This window comes from Centruroides sculpturatus, unplaced genomic scaffold (assembly GCF_000671375.1).
Source record: "Centruroides sculpturatus isolate CEXI.00-Female unplaced genomic scaffold, Cexi_2.0 scaffold10, whole genome shotgun sequence".
Taxonomy (NCBI): Eukaryota; Metazoa; Arthropoda; class Arachnida; order Scorpiones; family Buthidae; genus Centruroides; species Centruroides sculpturatus.
The window spans coordinates 443,849-462,775 of NW_019384396.1; the positions used below are offsets into that span (position 1 = coordinate 443,849).

Sequence of the window (18,927 nt, forward strand, 5' to 3'; positions counted from 1 at the left end):
AAAAAATGGTTAACTCACTTTCGAGCCACTCTCAATTTTTCTCGTGACAGCGACAAGAGAAGATATTAACAATTTCTATCGGTCTTTCTAATCAATCGATTTAACAATTATTAATTCGAATTAATTATAGATAAATAAAAGAAAATCTGCTTTAGATTTTATTGATTGTTTTTTAAAAATAATTTACATTATATTAAAATATTAAGTCGATTTTTAATAAAATGACAGCAAAAGCAACAAATTACAATTCATTAACATTATCGTATACATTACAACAAGGTGTTGAGAATATCACGTGATACCAAGTCGTTCACGTGTCGAGAGTGGCACGTGCCTCTCTCAACACAACTCGAAACGAGTCAGAAAAGTGCGATAATCTCTTCGTGTTCCGATGTGCTTCCTGTTTAACCTTTAATTGTTACTATATGTGACTCAATCCCTATATATCGCTACCCATTGTCATCAGAGAATCACGTGAGTTGCAAAACTTCAAACGAGTGTACAGCCCATTACTGTACTGTACGTAGTTTCAGATACTTCATTCGCTTTAGTGCAAATTTCAAGGCAAACAAATGGTGGCGTTATATCGAGGTTACACATACGCGAGAAAGGTAAGCTTTTCTTTTGTTTTTTTTTTTACAATGTCGAATGCCGCATTTTTCATACATAAGCATTTATCGAGTGGCATGATTTACACACAGCTCAAGCATTGGTTGAAACAGACTTATCGTGTGAAACGGTTTGATACGTGGCAACAGCAACGGGCATTCCGTACGGACTGATTTCTTGAGGCATTCCGTAACTTGGAGTGATGTATGCAATTCTATTTTCTATATCGTAGCTGCTTGACTTGTTAGCGATTCTGTAAGCCGTCGGAAGTATACCATTAGCCAGCAATTGATACTGCGATAGAACACACAATAGCATGTATACCTGTAAAATGGCGTCGTATTCCGTATAGAGCCATGTTAAAACAGAGAACAACACGCCCCGTACATTTAACTCTGAAGCTTTCTACTCACCAGAAATAGAAATCCAGTAAACACAAAGAAAAGCATCAGTATAAAGACAAGCTGAAACTGTAAATTTTAATGGATTAAAATAAGATTTTACCAATTAGTAATTAATTTTACTTAAAAAATAAAGAATAATCACTTACTCCCCGGACTATAATTGAATATATAATGAAAATCACAATGGCAACTAAACCGAAACACTCGAGGAACACGCAGCATATCCAAGGAAGGAAAAGGTGGCGATTATCCTATACAAAAGAAATATTTTCTGCTGATTAGGCATAAAATACGGATTAAATTAATTAAATCGCCATGTTATATAGTTATTTTGATGGTGGGGAGTGACTCTCGATCAGTAAGAAGTTGCAGGATGGATTCACACTTACTACTAATCGCATATAGAGTTCTGAAATGCAACTTCTCAGCCTGAGAATTTCCTCCCCTCATCAAAATAACTTAATTGGTTCCATCTTAGACAGCGTCACGCGTTACCTGTAAAAGAATAAACAAAGATTAACAAGGTTCCTGACTTATGGGACACCATTTATAATTTTGTACGACATAAGAAGTTACTCCTATATTAGTTTTAACTATTTTTCTTTCTAGTATCTTGTATGATATCTGATAAACAGGCATTGTTTAAGAAGCATACAGTAAAGTATTATACAGAATATTTGGAAAGGGTATCGCTAAAATAAAGCCGTGTACGGTACAAATGAATTTTTAAAATGTTTTATTAATACCGGGGTACCGTTACGGAGACACTACAGTTTATATTTCAACCTTTGCAGTATTTCTACACCTTTACAGTGTTTTCATACTGTTCCATTCAAAAGTACGTCCTGTAATTCTCTCACTGTGGGTCTTTTGGTAATATCTTTCTGTAAACACGTGAATGCGAGCAGGCTAATTTTACAAGCCCCCTAACTGCTTTAGGCCAGTAAAATTACGTAGTTAAGCGACTTACTTCGAGTAACACCAGACGAAAAACTCCGTTATTTCCCTACGGTAGTCGGAATAATTTTGAATGTAAATAACGAATAACACGACTTACTTGTTTCACACCAACTGCAAGTGTAACGCTGCACAGGAATACAATTATTGTTTCTGCCAAGTAACACATATACATCTTCCTTACAGCTAGAAATTAAAATTAAAGTTTAAAAAATCATTAGAATCGATTAATGAAAACAATTGCTTACAGTGTTTTTCCATGTTAAACATATCAGTTGTGTACTGCAAAGCTTCTTTGTTGTTCAATGCGTACGTGTAAAAAATTGCATTTATCACACAAATAACCTATAAAGAAACAACGGTATTAAATTAAAATAAAATACAATATGGCGAATAACTTTTTATAAATAAATATATAGGATTATATTTATGTAAACAAATATTAAGTTTAAGCCAAAAGTCAGATAACACTTATAAAATCAATTTTGTCACGATAGAAAGACATTACGCACACACACACAAAGATGGAGAATATAAAGACGTATTAGCTTCCTCCTTTTATATTTAATTCAATTAATTAAGTGTTAACGATGTATAGTACGTCAGAATATTCTACAAAACAACACAGCATTAATATATACATAAATATTAAGTTTAAACGCAGAATTATTTATGTTAATTGTACTAATGCGTTGTATTTATTATTCAAAGCATCATTTGGTACATGAAACGCTTACGTTTGAAATATAAAATACCAGTTTTTGACATTTAAAACTATAAAATTTACCATAAAATAATAAGGTAAAACATAAAATTTTACCTTAAAAACAATTGAAACAGAGGACAACACTAATTTAACACAGTAATCGCGTAGGTAAGTACTGTAAATATAAAATAAGCATAAATTAAAATACAGTCGACCCCCTATAACACTGTTGATTATTCCGTTCTATATGAATTCCATGTTGTACGAGTCACTTAGATTTTACAAATATGTGAGTCATTCACAGCCCGGCACACATATTTGTAAAATCTAAGTGATTCGTACAACATGGAATTCATATAAAACGGAATAATCAACAGTGTTATAGGGGGGGGTCGACTGTAATGTATAAACTTGCGTGAAACGTCACAGAAAACAATTACGTAGAAAACAATGGACAAAACTTACCATATAAAAGACAGCGCAGGCCAGGGATCCATCTTTAGTGTTTTTGAAACAATAGCAGCAAGTTTTCATGTACGCCATTTTTTTCAATTAAATCGTAAATTAATTCTTTTGAAGAAAACGCGCGTCTACGAACTTTAACAAACAATAGTCACGCGCACTGTACAATCGATATTTACCAAATCGATTTTTTAATTGTTCCGGAAGACGTAAGGGGCGCTTGTGTCCACGTAAAATTTATTTTGAAAATTTGCTTTTTCGACTGTTCTGAAAATATTAAAATGATTGACATAATCAATTTAAAAATATATTTTATAAATTTTGTAGGCAGTGACATAAATATGCGAGGTATGCCATCACATAAAGGCCCAAAGCCTTAAGGGGCCCTTACACTGCTGAACTAGATTTACATATTTAAACTTTAAATTTAAAAAAAGCAAATACAAAGTAATTGTAATTTTTGCCTCTAAAAACGTGTATATGAGGCGGATAGGAAGGAATTTTATTAACATTTCCTATCTACGATTGGTGGAGAATGTGTCACGTGATAATAGGCCGCCATTTTCTAGTCAAATGCTAGATAAAAGCCATTGTTCTTTATAGGATCAACGGTGTCTTGCTCGTTCATACGCGTTCTAAAGATTTGCATAAAATATTAAATATAAACTTTGTGTTTCTAAAGTTGTTGTAATTAGAAATTATCTATGGAAGAGTATTATGATAAGATATACTGTATTTTATTCATTAAACGATGCTGGAAAGCACCGTCGACACCTGAAAAAATTCCTGGAGTTTTCAACCTGTCCGTATCCCCAGAGCGGTAGATTGCCACCTTTATATCCAGGGCTTTACCTACTACATACGAAAAGAACCATCCGTGATCTCCCCGTCTCAACTCCACGTGACTTCTTTATTATCACAGTGCTTCTATCCCTTCGTGGAAAGATAATCCCTGCTGTGTGGAAGCCATCACACTGACACGTTCGATCGGTTCTCGCATATTGCTGGCACGTGTACCGGGTGAGACCAATAACGCGACTCATCACACTAGACACTCGCATTTCCCATTGAGACGTGGCACAAAAGGTAAAAGACAGAAAATACACGTCTCGCTATTCTTAGAAGAATAATCCGGAGAACCCATTCAAGATGGGTTTAACGGACATTCGGGATAGTGTCCGCTTTTGTTAGGTATCCGTTAGTAAACGTGAAGTTTAATTTATATTTTTTAACCGGAAAAAACTGGAAAATTTTCACATCAATTCTTTATTAAGATGCAACGCTTTGTGTAATTATCCTTTTTTTTTTACAATAAAATATATTTTGCTGGAAATATTAAGGAAAAACAGTAGAAATTCTTACTTTCCATTATTCTTACAATCAGGCAATGTAACAACAGTTCAAATGAAGTTATTAAACAGAAACAATATAAAAACTTCCCTTCATTTACTACATTCAAATTGTAGTTAGATGATTTTTTTCAGTAATTAATAATTTATTTAACTGTATTTTAGTGTTATAAAGCTGCTGATAACAGTAATTTTTCAGCAGTTTATATCAATTATAAAACTGTGCGAAAATATTTTATTATTATTATAATATATATATATATATTTTATTTATTTATAACAAAGAATAATGACATATAAATATAAACAGTAGAAACACCAACCTAAACAACAGACAATACAAAAATATCAGCATCTGTATGTCTGATATGCATCCTGGTCAGTGGCGGATTAACCAAGAGGCGCACTAGGCGCGTTTCTAGGGCCTCCTCTTCTCGTAGGCCTCAAAAATTACATAGCAAAAAGATAATATGCCTCGAAAAATTTAGAGAAAGTTTAAAAAGCGTATATTATAAAAAATAAAAAACATGTTTGTATTTAAAGATTTCATTGTAATTTTAATATAAAAAAATCCTCTTTCACACGAAGGGCCTTGTAACAAAATTGCGCCTAGGGCCTCTAAGGAACATAATCCGCTACTGATCCTGGTAAATTTTGTTATTACGAATTATTCTACGTAGTGATATACACATAATCTGTTTTATAAAGTACTGATGATAGAATATTTAACTGACTTTATACTTTAAAAACACGAGAAGCAACTTCAATTACTTAAAAAACATTTCATATAACAATACAACAAGAAAGAGTAACGACAAAGCTAGCGCTGCCATACCGGATCCAAAACTAGTGCTGAAAAGTTTGGTGTGAAGCGCTAAAAGAGGTTCATACAGTAGAAGTTAGTTAATTTGACATTCGATAATCCGGATCGTTTGAACAGGTAATGCGTTAAAGACTAAACACTGCTCCTTTAGACCGATTAGAGCGTGTGAAAACAAATCAGTAGGGTGTGCTGGTACAATACGTACTGTACGGCTGTATTTGTAACGTCCTAATCTCAGAGTGCCGGATTAACGAACTTCCACCGTGTTATAACAAGTTACTAAACACTTATCATATTAAACATATTTTTCACCCGTTTGTTAACGAAAATAAATAACAACAGTAATTAAACAGTTGATATGTAGACATATGCAGGATGTCCACGAACACATACGGTGTGGCACAGCATACGTGTGCCACACCGTAGTTAGACTCACGACACGATCACTGATCCGTTCACTTTCGTTAAATCGATAGTGACAGCCCTGGATACCATATTTCTGTAAGGAGGCCCCACGCTCGTCTGGCTTAACCCCTCTATGGTATACCTATACTTACTTTGTGGACACCCTGTATATTACCAGAACCTTTTAAACTGCCTTAAATTCCATATTATGATGATGTATATAAGTGTTTTAAAATAATAAAATTGTATACCGATGAAATTTTAATGTAAATTCTCCATACTTTATAAAGATTAAATCAGCTGAATGTAAAATTACTCGAACACATCCAAAGATTTTAAAATAGGTCAAGGAATGAAAAAGGCAGTTTAAAAAGTTTCAACTGCCGAATTTTGTTTTCTGTCATAAACATTTGTTGGAAAAAATTTGTCGCTGGGGACAGATTGGTACGTAGTAACAGGAACAGACATTCCGGACGGACTGGCTTCATTGTGTATTCCATAATTTGGTGTTACGCATCCCATGCTTTCGTCTAGTTCGTAAATATCGGTCGTGTTTGGCATTGTATATGCGTCAGAATGGGGTCTAGTAGAAAGCAGTTGATATTGTGACAGAACACATAATAGCATGTAAACCTGTAAGACGGTATCAAATTCATTATTTGTTTGCGCACGGAGACACAGACAGGGCCGTATTAACCGCCCTAAACTTTAAGGTATTTTGGGCCCCTCTGGTAACATTATTAGTCTTGTTCCTTACATTTCTCCGCGCTTTGGGACCCTAGCCACGTGCCTAACGGTTAAAACGGCCCTGGTCACAGATAAGTTTCGAGTTAAATACAGAACACAACATTAATTAAATACTCACCACAAATAAAACTCCAAACAGCAAAAAGATAAGAATAATTACCAAGGAAGGATGAAACTATAAATTATAAATAATTAAAATATAAAATGATAAACATCTTTATTTAGAAATAAAGTTTATGTACTTACTCCCCAAACTGTAAGTAAATATATGAGGAATATGACAATGGCAACTAAACCGAAACATTCGAAGCAAATCCAACATATCCATGGCAAGAAAAGACAGCGATTATCCTGCATAAAAGAACCATTTTTTTACAAATAAAATTGTGATAGGTAGTTACAGATACACGTACACTTATACACACTACACTGTTACTAACGCTGTGAATGAAAAGCACACCTGTACATGCATGTGTTTATTACATTCAAATCGCTTTCCTAAACTTATTTGATTTTTTAATTAATTATTTACAAAGACGAGGACCGAACCATCTCGCTTACGTTACTGTACAGATGACAGAATTTGTGCAGAAAAATGGGCTAAAATTGTCGGTCTTTTTACAGATTTGTCTACAGAAAGCCAGGCATGTAAATGCATACATTAATGACGATTTTTACAGTATATACGGCTTTAAATCCTTTACAATAATAATAAAAAATATTTCCCAACTTACGGGTGAATGACGTACTTACTTTTCTCACACCAACTGCCAGGAAAATACTGCACAGGAACGTAATTACTGTATCTGCCAACTGATAAATGTACATCTTCCTTGCAGCTAAACGTTAATGATAAAGTATAATTATTTTATTATTAAGAAACGAATAAAGTATAAGTTAAGTAAAAAGTTGTTTACATTCTTCCTCGATGTTCAACATTTCGGCCGAGGAATGTAAAGCTTCTTTGTTTCTCAGCACGTAAACATACAAATATGCATTTATCATACACGTAACCTACAAAGTAACAGGAATTTAAATTAAAATAAAGTCTTAAATATAATTAAAGCTTAAATTTATTCCACTTTTTCGAAAAGTAAAGACAATCACTCGGTTTAGAAATCGTTAATAATTGTTGCATTTCTGATAATACTTCTCAATTGACCAAATGGATCAAACCACCGAACACTACTCGAGGGTTCCACCCTGAATAACGTGGAATTTTCCGAATTTTCTTCACGTGTCTAACACCTAAACAGAAATTCTTCCCGCCAGGCACATCGCACGTCGCAGGATCCCATCCAACTTTTCTTTGTACTTCTAAACAGTCAGTCAGGTAGACTGGTTTCATCAATTAATACAAATCATCGTTCCACAGTCGACGAGGCGACCTAAAAGTCAGTTAACCGTTGTAAAAAGTATATTTCTGTCCTTTTAAATACTTACGAACTTGGTTTACCAAACGTATTACCATAACGCCCGGCGAGAGGACTTTCTATGAGAAACTGTCACCTGTTTAGGTGTTAGACACGTAACCAGGAAAAATTTTTTTATATTTAACCTGTACGTACTGCTTTATTTTTTTACTGGAGTAAAAGATTCGACTGTCCTATTGTGTCCTGTATATTTGATGTCGCGTTGCAATTAAAATAAACTCCACTGTAATAAAGGTAATTGGGAGAATTTATGGACGCTCCTAAATCTTTCATAAATGTTTTTTCGAACACGCATCGGATACATTCGTCTTGTCAAAGTATTTTACGTTTTTACGTCAAATTTACGTCATTTTGACACTTTATTGTTACAAAAAAAGGATAAAAATGACGTCATTTTGACACTTTATTGTTACAAAAAAGATAAAAATGACGTCAAATTGACGTAAAAGCGTGTATTATTCCGACCTATTAAAAAAGGACGAATGCAAATTTACGTCAGTTTAGACTCGAATATCTCGCGTAGGATGACGTTTAGGACCACAGTTCTTTGGACTGTTTTTGTCGTGTGGGAGTCGATAGTATTTTCGGGGTTATAAACGTTTGACTAGGAGCTAGAATGTAACAAAAGAATTACGTAAAAGACATTAGACGACACTTACCATGTAAAAAATGGCACAAGCCATGGATCCGTCTCTAGTATTTTTAAAGCAACAGCAGCAAGTTTTCATGTAAACCATTTTTGGGATGAAATCGTCAAACAATTCTTCTCGTATCGACGTTTTATTTCGAATTTCAACAACGAACATCAAGTGGGGAACATGTTCGATATTTCAAGATCGAATTTTTAGTTGCTTCGAAAGACGTAAGGGGAGCCTTCGTCGGTGTAGCGGTTTGCCCGATAATAGGGCTTTAATACGGCTGGATAAGCCAATCGATGCCACCATTCGTATCATCCGTCCGTATTAATGCCCGGTTACTTTCATTTTCGTCAAGTTTTAACTTAATTTTATAACTTATTTGTCTGCCAATACATATAAATTTTATATTTTTACCAGCGCCTTCTCCAAGGGAAATCCTTTTCGGAGGTCTTTCTATGAAAAAGCGGCTCTTATTAAGGTGTTAGACATTAAAAACGAGCCGAAAAATTTCAAGAAGCAAGCTGAGACTCACAGAAACTTAGCAGTCGGGATGGCATTCCTTTTACAAGAGGAAAAAGACTGTTTCTTTATCATTATACTGTTTAATACTGTATTTTGATTGCAATGTGTACCAGTAAAGGGCAATAAAATAACGAAGGAAATGGCACCAACCAGATTTCAGTTTGGCACCATTTTTACACAAAAATACAGAATATCGCAATACAAAGAAATCTCGCATAGCGAACGGCACTGTTTGTGCCACTGGCTTCTAGTTGTACATAAAATTAATAAGTAATGTAACGTTGAGTATCCCGTGTGTCGTGGTTATAATTTGGCTATGGGAGGACGGAATTTTAATTTATTTTTATGTCAATGGGAAAAGAATAAACTCCTCTAAACCTCTTCGATCTCCTCTCGAGTGGGTGTGTGACTGCGATAAAGAGCGTTACAACGTAGCGTTACGTAATTAATGGGTCATCCTTACGCTGGATAAGCAAGCGTATGAACTAATTATTATAAAAGAAACGTTTAAGGATATTTAACAAAACGGTATAAAAATAACAATAAATAACCGATTCGAATTATTTATAAATAAAATACTTGGCGCTGAAAGAAAAAAACACTAAATCTATAAGAAATAATTGATATTTTTGTACTTCAGCATGACAATATAAAGTGTTTGCAACGTTATGACGTCAAGAATTATACGTATGAGTAAATTTCTCTTACAAAATTGTACTCGTAGAGAATTCTTTCGTCCTTCATCCATGCATCCCACTTCTGGCTTCATACAAAGACCATAATTTTGATTAATCGTATTGATAACTTGGGAAAAAATAATGGATAAAATAGGAAACACCGAACTATACTGGGAGGACATTTTAGTAATTCTTATATATTTTGTATTTCTTATATTTATTGGATTTTGGGTAAGTTTACAATCATTTTATACTTTAAAAACTAAAAATTATACACGAGATTAATAACAATTTATAATATTTTAACCCGATTTAATATGTTTTTATTATTATTAATTGACTTTTTAAGATTATAATATATTTTTTATTGTAGAAAATAACTTATTATTTTATATTTTAAGTTTAAATAATCGTTAGTAGATGCATTCATTTATCAAGGTACAGTTACACCATGATACGTAAAATATGGAATATTGTTGATGAATAATCAGATTTTTATTATTTTTCAATTAATTATTTATAGAATATTTTCGTCATAAACGAATTATTAACACGAGTATTTTGTGACTTTAACTATTAAAATACAAAAAAAAACATACTGATTTTATTGTTCCCGTGTTGCTGCATTTACTGTTATTTGGCCTTCCTATATAAAGATGTGGGATATAAATTTAATATGTACTGTAGATATAGAATCTTACGGGTATAAGTAGTGTTTAGATGGTCTTTTAGTACGATTCTCACGTGATCAGAGCCCTACGAACAGGGTCATAAACATTTATCATTGGGTGAAGCCTGGCTCTCCCCTATTCTCCTCCTCCTCGTGTCCCTTTTTTATACGCTGTATTCTTAGTGTGTTTGCTGGTGTGACGTTGTGGGAGATGGCCCCCAATGCTAAATCTTTAAATCGCGTGAAAAGTCGACCCCTCGCGTGATGTATTTTGCCAAGACTTTGATCTATGTTTTTACTATTGACAATTATATATTAATCGCATTAAAAAAATGAAATTGTTATTTAATTGTTAAGCAGAGTAGCGTAAATTCTGTATAAAAATATTATTATTATATTTTAAATATATTATAGTATAAACATATGTAAGGGGTGAATATTTTCCATTATTTCACAATATATTATTTATGTATATATATATATATTTTTTTTAGCTTTATAATAATTTTCGTATTTTATTTATTGTATAATGTAGATATTGTTGGAGTTACTTGCAAAATTCAAATATATTTTTCTTTAATGAGATAGAATAAGTGGTTAATAGTTGTTTATGTTACGTAAAGTACACGGTAAAGTAATTAATGCATTGTACAGTACATTAAGGGACGATATTACGTGACGTAGGTAATGCTCTGACCGGTAAGACATTGTTTCCTGATAAAGAATACACTGCGAAATTACTTAAATAAGAACACTTATAAAACCGGGTGGCCCATAACTCAGTTAACCGGTGTAAGGACTAAACGGCAATTAATTAATTAAATTAACTAAATTAACTCATCACGCTCCAACAATTCTGTATCGACTACATTCAAAAGGGTACTCGAATCAAACGAAATAAAAAAAAAGTGTTAACTGAGTTTTGGACCACCCCGTATTTTGCAATAATAATAAAAAAATATTTTATATTGTTTTACTGTATTTTCTTATATACTATTGTTATTTTTGGAGTAATTAAATTTTTTTTAAACTGATTACTCAGAATATATTATGAAAACAATTTCCACATATTGTTTATATTTGAGTGCTGAATGTAAACATTTCATCAACTCATAACTTAAATAATCACTTTCAGTAAAAGAAATCCCCCCTTGAGAATTCGAAATTAATTCATTTAAAAGGGGGGAAATGTTATAAAGGGGTGGGGAAATACGTAAATTTTTAAACGCGATTAGTGCAGCCCAAAGACACTTAAAACACTTAAAAAGTTTCATAAATATGCATACAGGGTGGACCAAAAGTCAGTTGACCAAGATATATTTCAATATTATTAGCGATTACAATTGTTCCAACCTTGGTTTTAACTGCACTCAAAATAATACATTGTGGTTAACTGACTTTTGGGCCACCCTCTATCTTACGTACAGTACCGTAAGCGAATGAATGTTATCAATTATTAATCATATTAAAATTTTTATCTGTATTTTTACTAAAAAGTAATTGTTTTTTGGGGGGTGGGATAATTTTAGTCGTCCTACAAGAGTACAAAGGATAGCGTCAGTGGTTACTTTCTTGCCAACAGAAGTATGAACTGGTTTATGGTAAATATAAATGAATATAATAAGAATAATAATTAATACAGGGTAGCCCGAAAGTCAGTTAACCGAACGAAAAATGAATTGTGACTAGCTATTGTATTAAATTTATTATTATTCGGTTAACCGAATTTCGGATCCTCCCTTCGTGTATTTAGTTAGACATAGATTAATTGTGTAAATTTAATAAAATTTTTCAGGTGGGTGCATCTTTGTTTTCTAGTAATATAGGAAGCGAGCATTTTATTGGACTGGCCGGTTCTGGTGCTGGTTTAGGCATAGGAATTGCTGTCTACGAACTAAATGTAGGAAAATTCTTCACTGAATAACGCGGGTAATCCTTTCGTGTAAGGTATAATACTGTATTTTACATTGCAGGCTTTATTCGTTCTTTTAATTTTGGGTTGGCTTTTCATCCCAGTCTATATGGCATCCGGGGTAAGTTCGTATATTCTATACACGAAGAACCAAAAGTACATTATCATGGGCATACAGTGACCCAAAAGTTAGTTAACTGTTTTCAGGACAAGGTAACAAATCTTACTCAAATATCGTAATCGGCACTCGAAGCCATCTACTTACGTTACAATGTATTTAATGTGTTTTAAATATGGTGCTGGACAGCACCATATTTAGCAGCACACCTGTTGAAAAACACTGGAAAAACCACCGATTGTGCTACTCCAATCTTACGAAATGTGATGCAAAACTACGGCATCACACTTTAAAAATATCTCTAGGAATACAGAAGACATTAAACTCGCCACGAGCTCCTCTAGTCTTATGGTTAGTTTGGTCCACTTCATCCTCAAAATGTCTCCGCGGATAGAAATTTCGAGTGTTCAGATCTGGAGAATACGAAGAGCAAATAAATTCCTTTCACGATGATTTCTATGATATAAATATTCTTCAAAGTAAACTTATTGAACACAATATGATGTAAATGGTTTCGACATTCTGGTTTTGGATTGGTTATATACGGAAAGTTGACGCGTGGGCGATTTGCCGAGAGGGGATAGCTCCCAGGAGAACTTTCTATGGGAAATTGACCCTAGTTAGGTGTTACAAAGGTGAAGAAGACCCGGAAAATTCCACGTGACCGAGTGAACCACCGTATAAGATCAGTGTACGGTGGTTCACCCGCCATTGGCATTCTGGTTTGAATGGTATCTGAATAAGATTTGTACATTTCTTCTTTCATTTGTAATCAAACATTAAATTTGAGGGAGGACCGTGTATTGCATAAGATTTTCACACTATGAATATATTCTGTTTCTTAATTTCAGGTATACACGATGCCCGAATATCTCAGAAAACGTTTCGGAGGAAGAAGAATTCGAATTTATTTAGCCGTTCTGGCTTTTCTTATTTATGTCTTCACTAAAATTTCGGTACCCTATTTCTTTTTTATTGTAATATTTTCTTACAGACAAATACAGTAAAATGACAAAGAAAACTCTACAAAAAGTAAAGAATCACCGCGTAAAATCTAGACTAATAAAATTTACATTTTCAGGCGGATTTATACGCGGGAGCATTGTTTATTAACCAGTCCATAAAACTTGAACTGTATAGCTCTGTTTTAACATTAATAATCATCGCAGCCTTAGTAACAATGACCGGTAAGTAATATTAAAAGTTTTATCAATTAAAATTAATATTAGCTGTTATATAATCTGTTATAAAACACAAAATTTCAGGCGGATTAACAGCGGTTATGTGGACTGACACTATACAGACTTTAGTAATGCTGTCGGGTGCGCTAGTTCTGATGATCCTCAGTGAGTTTCGTCACGATTTATAACACGGAATTTACGAATAAAAGTTAATTTTAACTTTTCTTATTTTAGGTCTAATTCAAATAGGAGGCTTTAATAAGTTAATGGAAAAGTATGCAACTGCCGTACCTACAAACGAAAGTTTAGTCGGTTACGATAGAAATAACCGATCTTGCAGCTTACCCAATCCATATTATAAACATTTTATGAGGCCCGTAACGGATCCGGAGCTCCCTTTCACGGGTGTTGTGTTTGGATCGACAATAGCGTCCATTTGGTATTGGTGTGCCGATCAGGTAAACCTAAATACCTGTAACACCTAATCTATATAGGGGCCGGTTTCTCTTGGAAAGTCTTTCCCCTTGGCAGATCGCCCACGTGTCGTATTACCGTAAACAAACAAATTGTGAGTATCTAAACTTGGGATTAGTTGCCATTATCCTAACCAAAAATGAAGCTGCAAAGTCTTTATTATTGACTTTTTATTGTAAACTGGCCCCTATTCAAATGTTAGATGATAATGGAAAACTCCACGTGGAGGTGCGAACCCACTACCAACCGTGTTCAATGGTTTAATCTGTAACATTGTTGGTGTAGGAATAAACGGGTGATGCAGATTAGTGTGGAGACTTACCAATCTGGAGAACCTGAGTCGAACCCGGACGGATCGACAAATTCAAGAATATAGCGGGTGCCATCCATAACCACCCGGCTGACCATTGTGGACTGTCGGAACCTCCAATGGGCCTACTAGAAAGGCCCTCTTAGTGTCCATACGCTCTTTCCGCCTTTAAAAGCTGTATTTGTTCTAAGAGTGCTCATACTTTCTTTTTTACGCAGGGTTCAGCATGACGAATCAGTCGTATATTTGAAGATGTTCGTTCCCAACACTGGAAAAATCATAGAATTAACAATTTATTTCTTTTCGTAGGTTATCGTACAAAGAGCCTTATCGGCAAAGAGCATCACTCACGCTAAAGGAGGATGCATATTGGCGGGTTATTGTAAATTAAGCCCACTATTCTTTCTAGTAATTCCGGGTATGGCCGCACGAGTATTGTTTCCAGGTATGCATTCGACGATGATACGCTGTCACAATTGTATTATTAACTAATCACTTGCCAAATTTATTGAATAACAGATATCCTTGCTTGTTCCAATCCGGAGAAGTGTGAAGCAATCTGCGGCAATGCGAACGGATGCACAAATATCGCTTATCCTCAATTAGTTCTTCATCTTATGCCAGCAGGTATTTTCAATACTTAAGATATAAAAACACTACATCTTTTCTGCGTGTGTCTTCATCCTTTTCTTCACTCTTCTTTTAGCTAATTCTTCTCTTAGTTTGCACTTCATGGAATGTAAATGAAGAGAAGTAACGCGAAGAATTGTAAATCTGTATTGTTCTTTTACTTTACTAAACACTACTCTTATATTAAGATAAATTACTTTACATAGTTTATGTGCATGTAAATGATAAGTTGTCTTACAGGCGTTCGTGGCATGATGTTATTTGTGATGTTAGGTGCATTAATAAGTTCTCTCACCTCGATTTTTAACAGTAGTACTACTATATTCACAATGGATGTGTGGACAACAATCAGAAAGCACCCTTCTGAAATGGAACTGCTAATAGTGGGAAGGTAATTATTATATATTTTTTAAAGTTTATACGAGTATTTACGAAAAAAAAACTATATAACCTTTTACAGAGTTTTTGTATTAATTCTTGTGGCCATCGGTGTGGCTTGGATACCAATCATCAAGAATAATCACGAAAGTCAATTGTTTCTTTACGTGCAAAGCATATCGAGTTATCTGTCTCCTCCCGTGTGTGCAGTCTTTCTTTTAGCTGTTCTATTCCCACGAATTAACGAAAAGGTAAAGAAAGAGAGGCGAGGTTTTTATTCGGAATATTTGTGCGATTTTCTAACACTTATTTCGTATTTTAGGGTGCATTTTGGGGACTCGTGTCCGGACTGGTCATGGGTTTGATTCGTTTCGGGATAGAATACTCCTATACGGTTCCTCCCTGCGCTTCAAAATTACCTGATCCTAGACCCGCTATCATTTCCAAAGTTCACTTCTTACATTTCGGATGTATATTGTTCGTCTCAGTCTGCATAATAGCCACTGTTGTTAGTTTAATGACAAAACCCATTCCAGAGAAGAGTGTAAGTATAAAATTACAAAATATAACCGTGTGCTAATGGCAGGGCCGGATTAACAAGAGGCTACGAGTTGGGGCTGCACGCTTTTAAATTTCTACTGCGTGATGGGGGATGACCTCACAGCGTAGGTTTACAACAGCTCTAAATCCGAACCTGCCTAAAAAATTATACTAATGTACATTAAATAATTTGTTTGTTGTTAATAGTTGTACCGACTGACATTTTGGACCAAAAATAGTCCCGAATTGAGGGAAGATTTAAACGAAACATATTCAGAAACCATAACAATGGATGGACTATCAGAAGGGATAGAAAACCCGGAATTCTTTGAAGAAAAAGACGTTCAAATGTTTAACAACGATTCAAACATTCAACAAAGTGAAATTGAAGACAGAAATAAAAGAACTGGTCAGTATTATTTTCCAACTTTTTGTACTGAGTAATCGTAATTAAAATACCCCCATTCAGTGCTGTTTAGAGAGATATTTAGTGGTCAATACGCAACTAAATCTGGTATGGTAACGTTTCAATACGCCGAAGACATCTCCATAAAATAATTAGTAGCAAAAGAAGCCACTATGGCACTTTTAGCGCTTCGAGCGCAAAAAACTCATACCTTAACGATTCAGGGAATAGTGCATTCTTCTCATAGCAATGTGATGCTATGTTTTGAGGCTGATAATTTGTGAAATATTTTCAATAAACCACAATAATTGTTCGCACAATCAAAAAATCACACGTCGCTGTTGCAGTTTTGTTATTGAGTATCTTTCGATAATTCTAGACCGTTATTGAGCACTGTAACTTCAGGCAAGTAGAATGGGACATGCTGGAAAATATGGGGCTTTTCATGGCTGAAATGCGAAAGTTAGCGTTCACTGTCCTATCGAAAGTGAAAATGTGCCTCGTCAATCCACAGGATCTTCCATTCTGGCAAGGAAGGTCAACGTAAAGGTCAATCAGGTTCTTTATTGGCAGCGAGAAACTGCTCGAAGTTGGTGCATTTTTATTCATATAAGAATAAAAATGCACCAACCTTCTAAGTACTGTACGTTCCGAACTGAACTGAACCATAGTATATAATACACGTCATTTGCATTATTGGAGTATATTCCGGCAAGGTGGCCTTTGTAGCTAAGTGTAACATTCAACATTTGTGGTCACTTTGCTAAAATACATGTACTTATGAAAAGAAAACTGCCTTTTCTATTCTTGTAGCTCAAAATGTGCCACAGCGGTAACTTTTAGCTTTAGTTTATTTTATGGAAATGTCTCTCGCCTGTTCCAAAATGTCGCCATACATATTTGACTGCATTTGGACTGTTAAATGTCTGTCCAGACAACCTTCAATACGGGGTATTTTAACTACGATTCTACACTAATTATATCTGTAGTAAAAATTAAGAATAGTAAATTGCTTGAAATGAATTATTATTTTCATTACAGCATCCGAACCATCGTTTACTACAAGAGCATTTTATATTGTTTGTGGAATAAGCGAAACTTTAAGGAAGAATAAAGATCACGAAATGGAGAAAATTTCTCCACAAGAAGAAGTAAGAAGAGCATTGCAATTTACGAATGATAATCCAATTTTGGAAACTGTCTGCAACATGAATGCTGTGTTTGTCCTGATAATAGCATCCTTTCTTTATGGTTATTTCGCATAGAACAAACTTAATTACCACTAAATATATAATTAAATATATATACTTTTACTGTAAATTACACATTAATTTGGATGCTGAAAGTTTTCTCGTGGTGTCTGGACGTAATTTAGAGGAATTAGTCCAAGATTATGTTTACTCAAGCACACTAGACTGACAGAAATGACGAGAAATACAATAAAACTTCGATTTAACACCGCCATTTCTTGTCTCGGTGGATGGCAATAAATCGAGTGTGGCGCTAAATCGAAGAGTTTGTAGTAATGAGGTTTATTTACAAGTTCGAGCTCGAAAAATCACCCGATTTTGGGTGTTAACAAAGCCTTTTGCCATGCAAAATTGTAGTTTATAAATGCCGAAAGTATTTAATATTTATGAGGAAGATTCGCGTAAGAGTCTTAATTTAGGAGGAATCTCTAATTAGGAGAAAGCTATATCGAAATTTTAATGTTTCTAATTTATATTTCGTATAAAGGATATCGCATGATAATGTATATACTGCAGTTTCCAGTGTAAATTCTTGTCCAGAACGTTACAGAATATATTATAGTGTCTAGAATATGCCTAAAATTAGCTATTCATTTGTAAAGATGGCCTAATAAATTATTTATGATTTAATAAAATACTGTAAGGAATCAGTTCTCTCTACATACACCTATCTCATTGTTTTAATTAAAGCCAAATGAACCAATTATTGTACCGAAATGCTCGTCAAGAGTGCGAATAAATGAAAACTGTAACAAATGTATTTAACTTTTAATATCTTATCCTAAAGTTTTCACCAAATTACCCACCACCGTGGTTGAAAATACCCAAAAATCGGACAATTTCCAGAGAATTGGCAACACTGATTCAAACGGCGATCACCACAACGCCCTCTAGTTAGTAAGGCGAACTGTCCATAAGTGCCATAATCTGGACGACACTAGAACAAACAACAAACTAATAATTAATAACCTTTTCTTTTAAATTTTATGCGAGATTTTAATCAAATTCCAGCCCTTCGCAGTATCCTAGTCTGGTAAACAGAGAAGTAAAGGCTTCAATCAATTTTTATGTTTAAACACGTGGCTACTACTCCGAGTCTCTTGTTAAATAATATACAGGACAACTGAATTTCTTTTCCTGTTTAACGCCGATGTGTTCTGTACGTTAAATGTTTAACGGTGTTAGCTGCTGTGTTAATTCACATTAATTTAGTAAATGACAGTACAATAAATAAACGTTCGTCCTTGGCAAAAAATGCCGAGAGGAAGTGTCCAGAGAACTCTTGTTTTTACTGGTAAATTACAGTTTATAAACCTTGACCCGCAC

The 18,927-nt window shown here is 34.2% G+C and overlaps 3 protein-coding genes across 3 annotated transcripts; 1 reads left to right on the plus strand and 2 right to left on the minus strand.

Annotated features, from left to right (window-relative positions):
- Nucleotides 1–211: 211 nt before the first annotated feature.
- LOC111618387 lies at nt 212–2,309 on the minus strand. Its single transcript, XM_023359901.1, has 5 exons — nt 2,219–2,309; nt 2,071–2,156; nt 1,160–1,264; nt 1,023–1,079; nt 212–933 (listed from the first exon to the last, which is right to left on the minus strand). The coding sequence occupies exons 1-5, from the start codon at nt 2,238–2,240 to the stop codon at nt 703–705; spliced, it is 501 nt and encodes a 166-aa protein (XP_023215669.1). The 5' UTR covers nt 2,241–2,309; the 3' UTR covers nt 212–702.
- Nucleotides 2,310–4,421: 2,112 nt separating this feature from the next.
- LOC111618388 lies at nt 4,422–8,840 on the minus strand. Its single transcript, XM_023359902.1, has 6 exons — nt 8,555–8,840; nt 7,380–7,476; nt 7,216–7,301; nt 6,709–6,813; nt 6,581–6,637; nt 4,422–6,348 (listed from the first exon to the last, which is right to left on the minus strand). Exons 1-6 carry the CDS (start codon nt 8,699–8,701, stop codon nt 6,082–6,084), a joined length of 759 nt encoding a protein of 252 aa, XP_023215670.1. The 5' UTR covers nt 8,702–8,840; the 3' UTR covers nt 4,422–6,081.
- A 940-nt stretch (nt 8,841–9,780) lies between these two features.
- Nucleotides 9,781–18,394, plus strand: LOC111618389 (sodium/glucose cotransporter 4-like). Its single transcript, XM_023359903.1, has 15 exons — nt 9,781–9,963; nt 11,932–12,003; nt 12,198–12,302; nt 12,376–12,435; nt 13,284–13,388; nt 13,514–13,619; nt 13,698–13,778; nt 13,848–14,071; nt 14,707–14,842; nt 14,917–15,024; nt 15,268–15,418; nt 15,488–15,656; nt 15,728–15,949; nt 16,153–16,354; nt 17,393–18,394. The coding sequence occupies exons 1-15, from the start codon at nt 9,874–9,876 to the stop codon at nt 17,614–17,616; spliced, it is 2,055 nt and encodes a 684-aa protein (XP_023215671.1). The 5' UTR covers nt 9,781–9,873; the 3' UTR covers nt 17,617–18,394.
- The last annotated feature ends 533 nt before the right edge of the window (nt 18,395–18,927 follow it).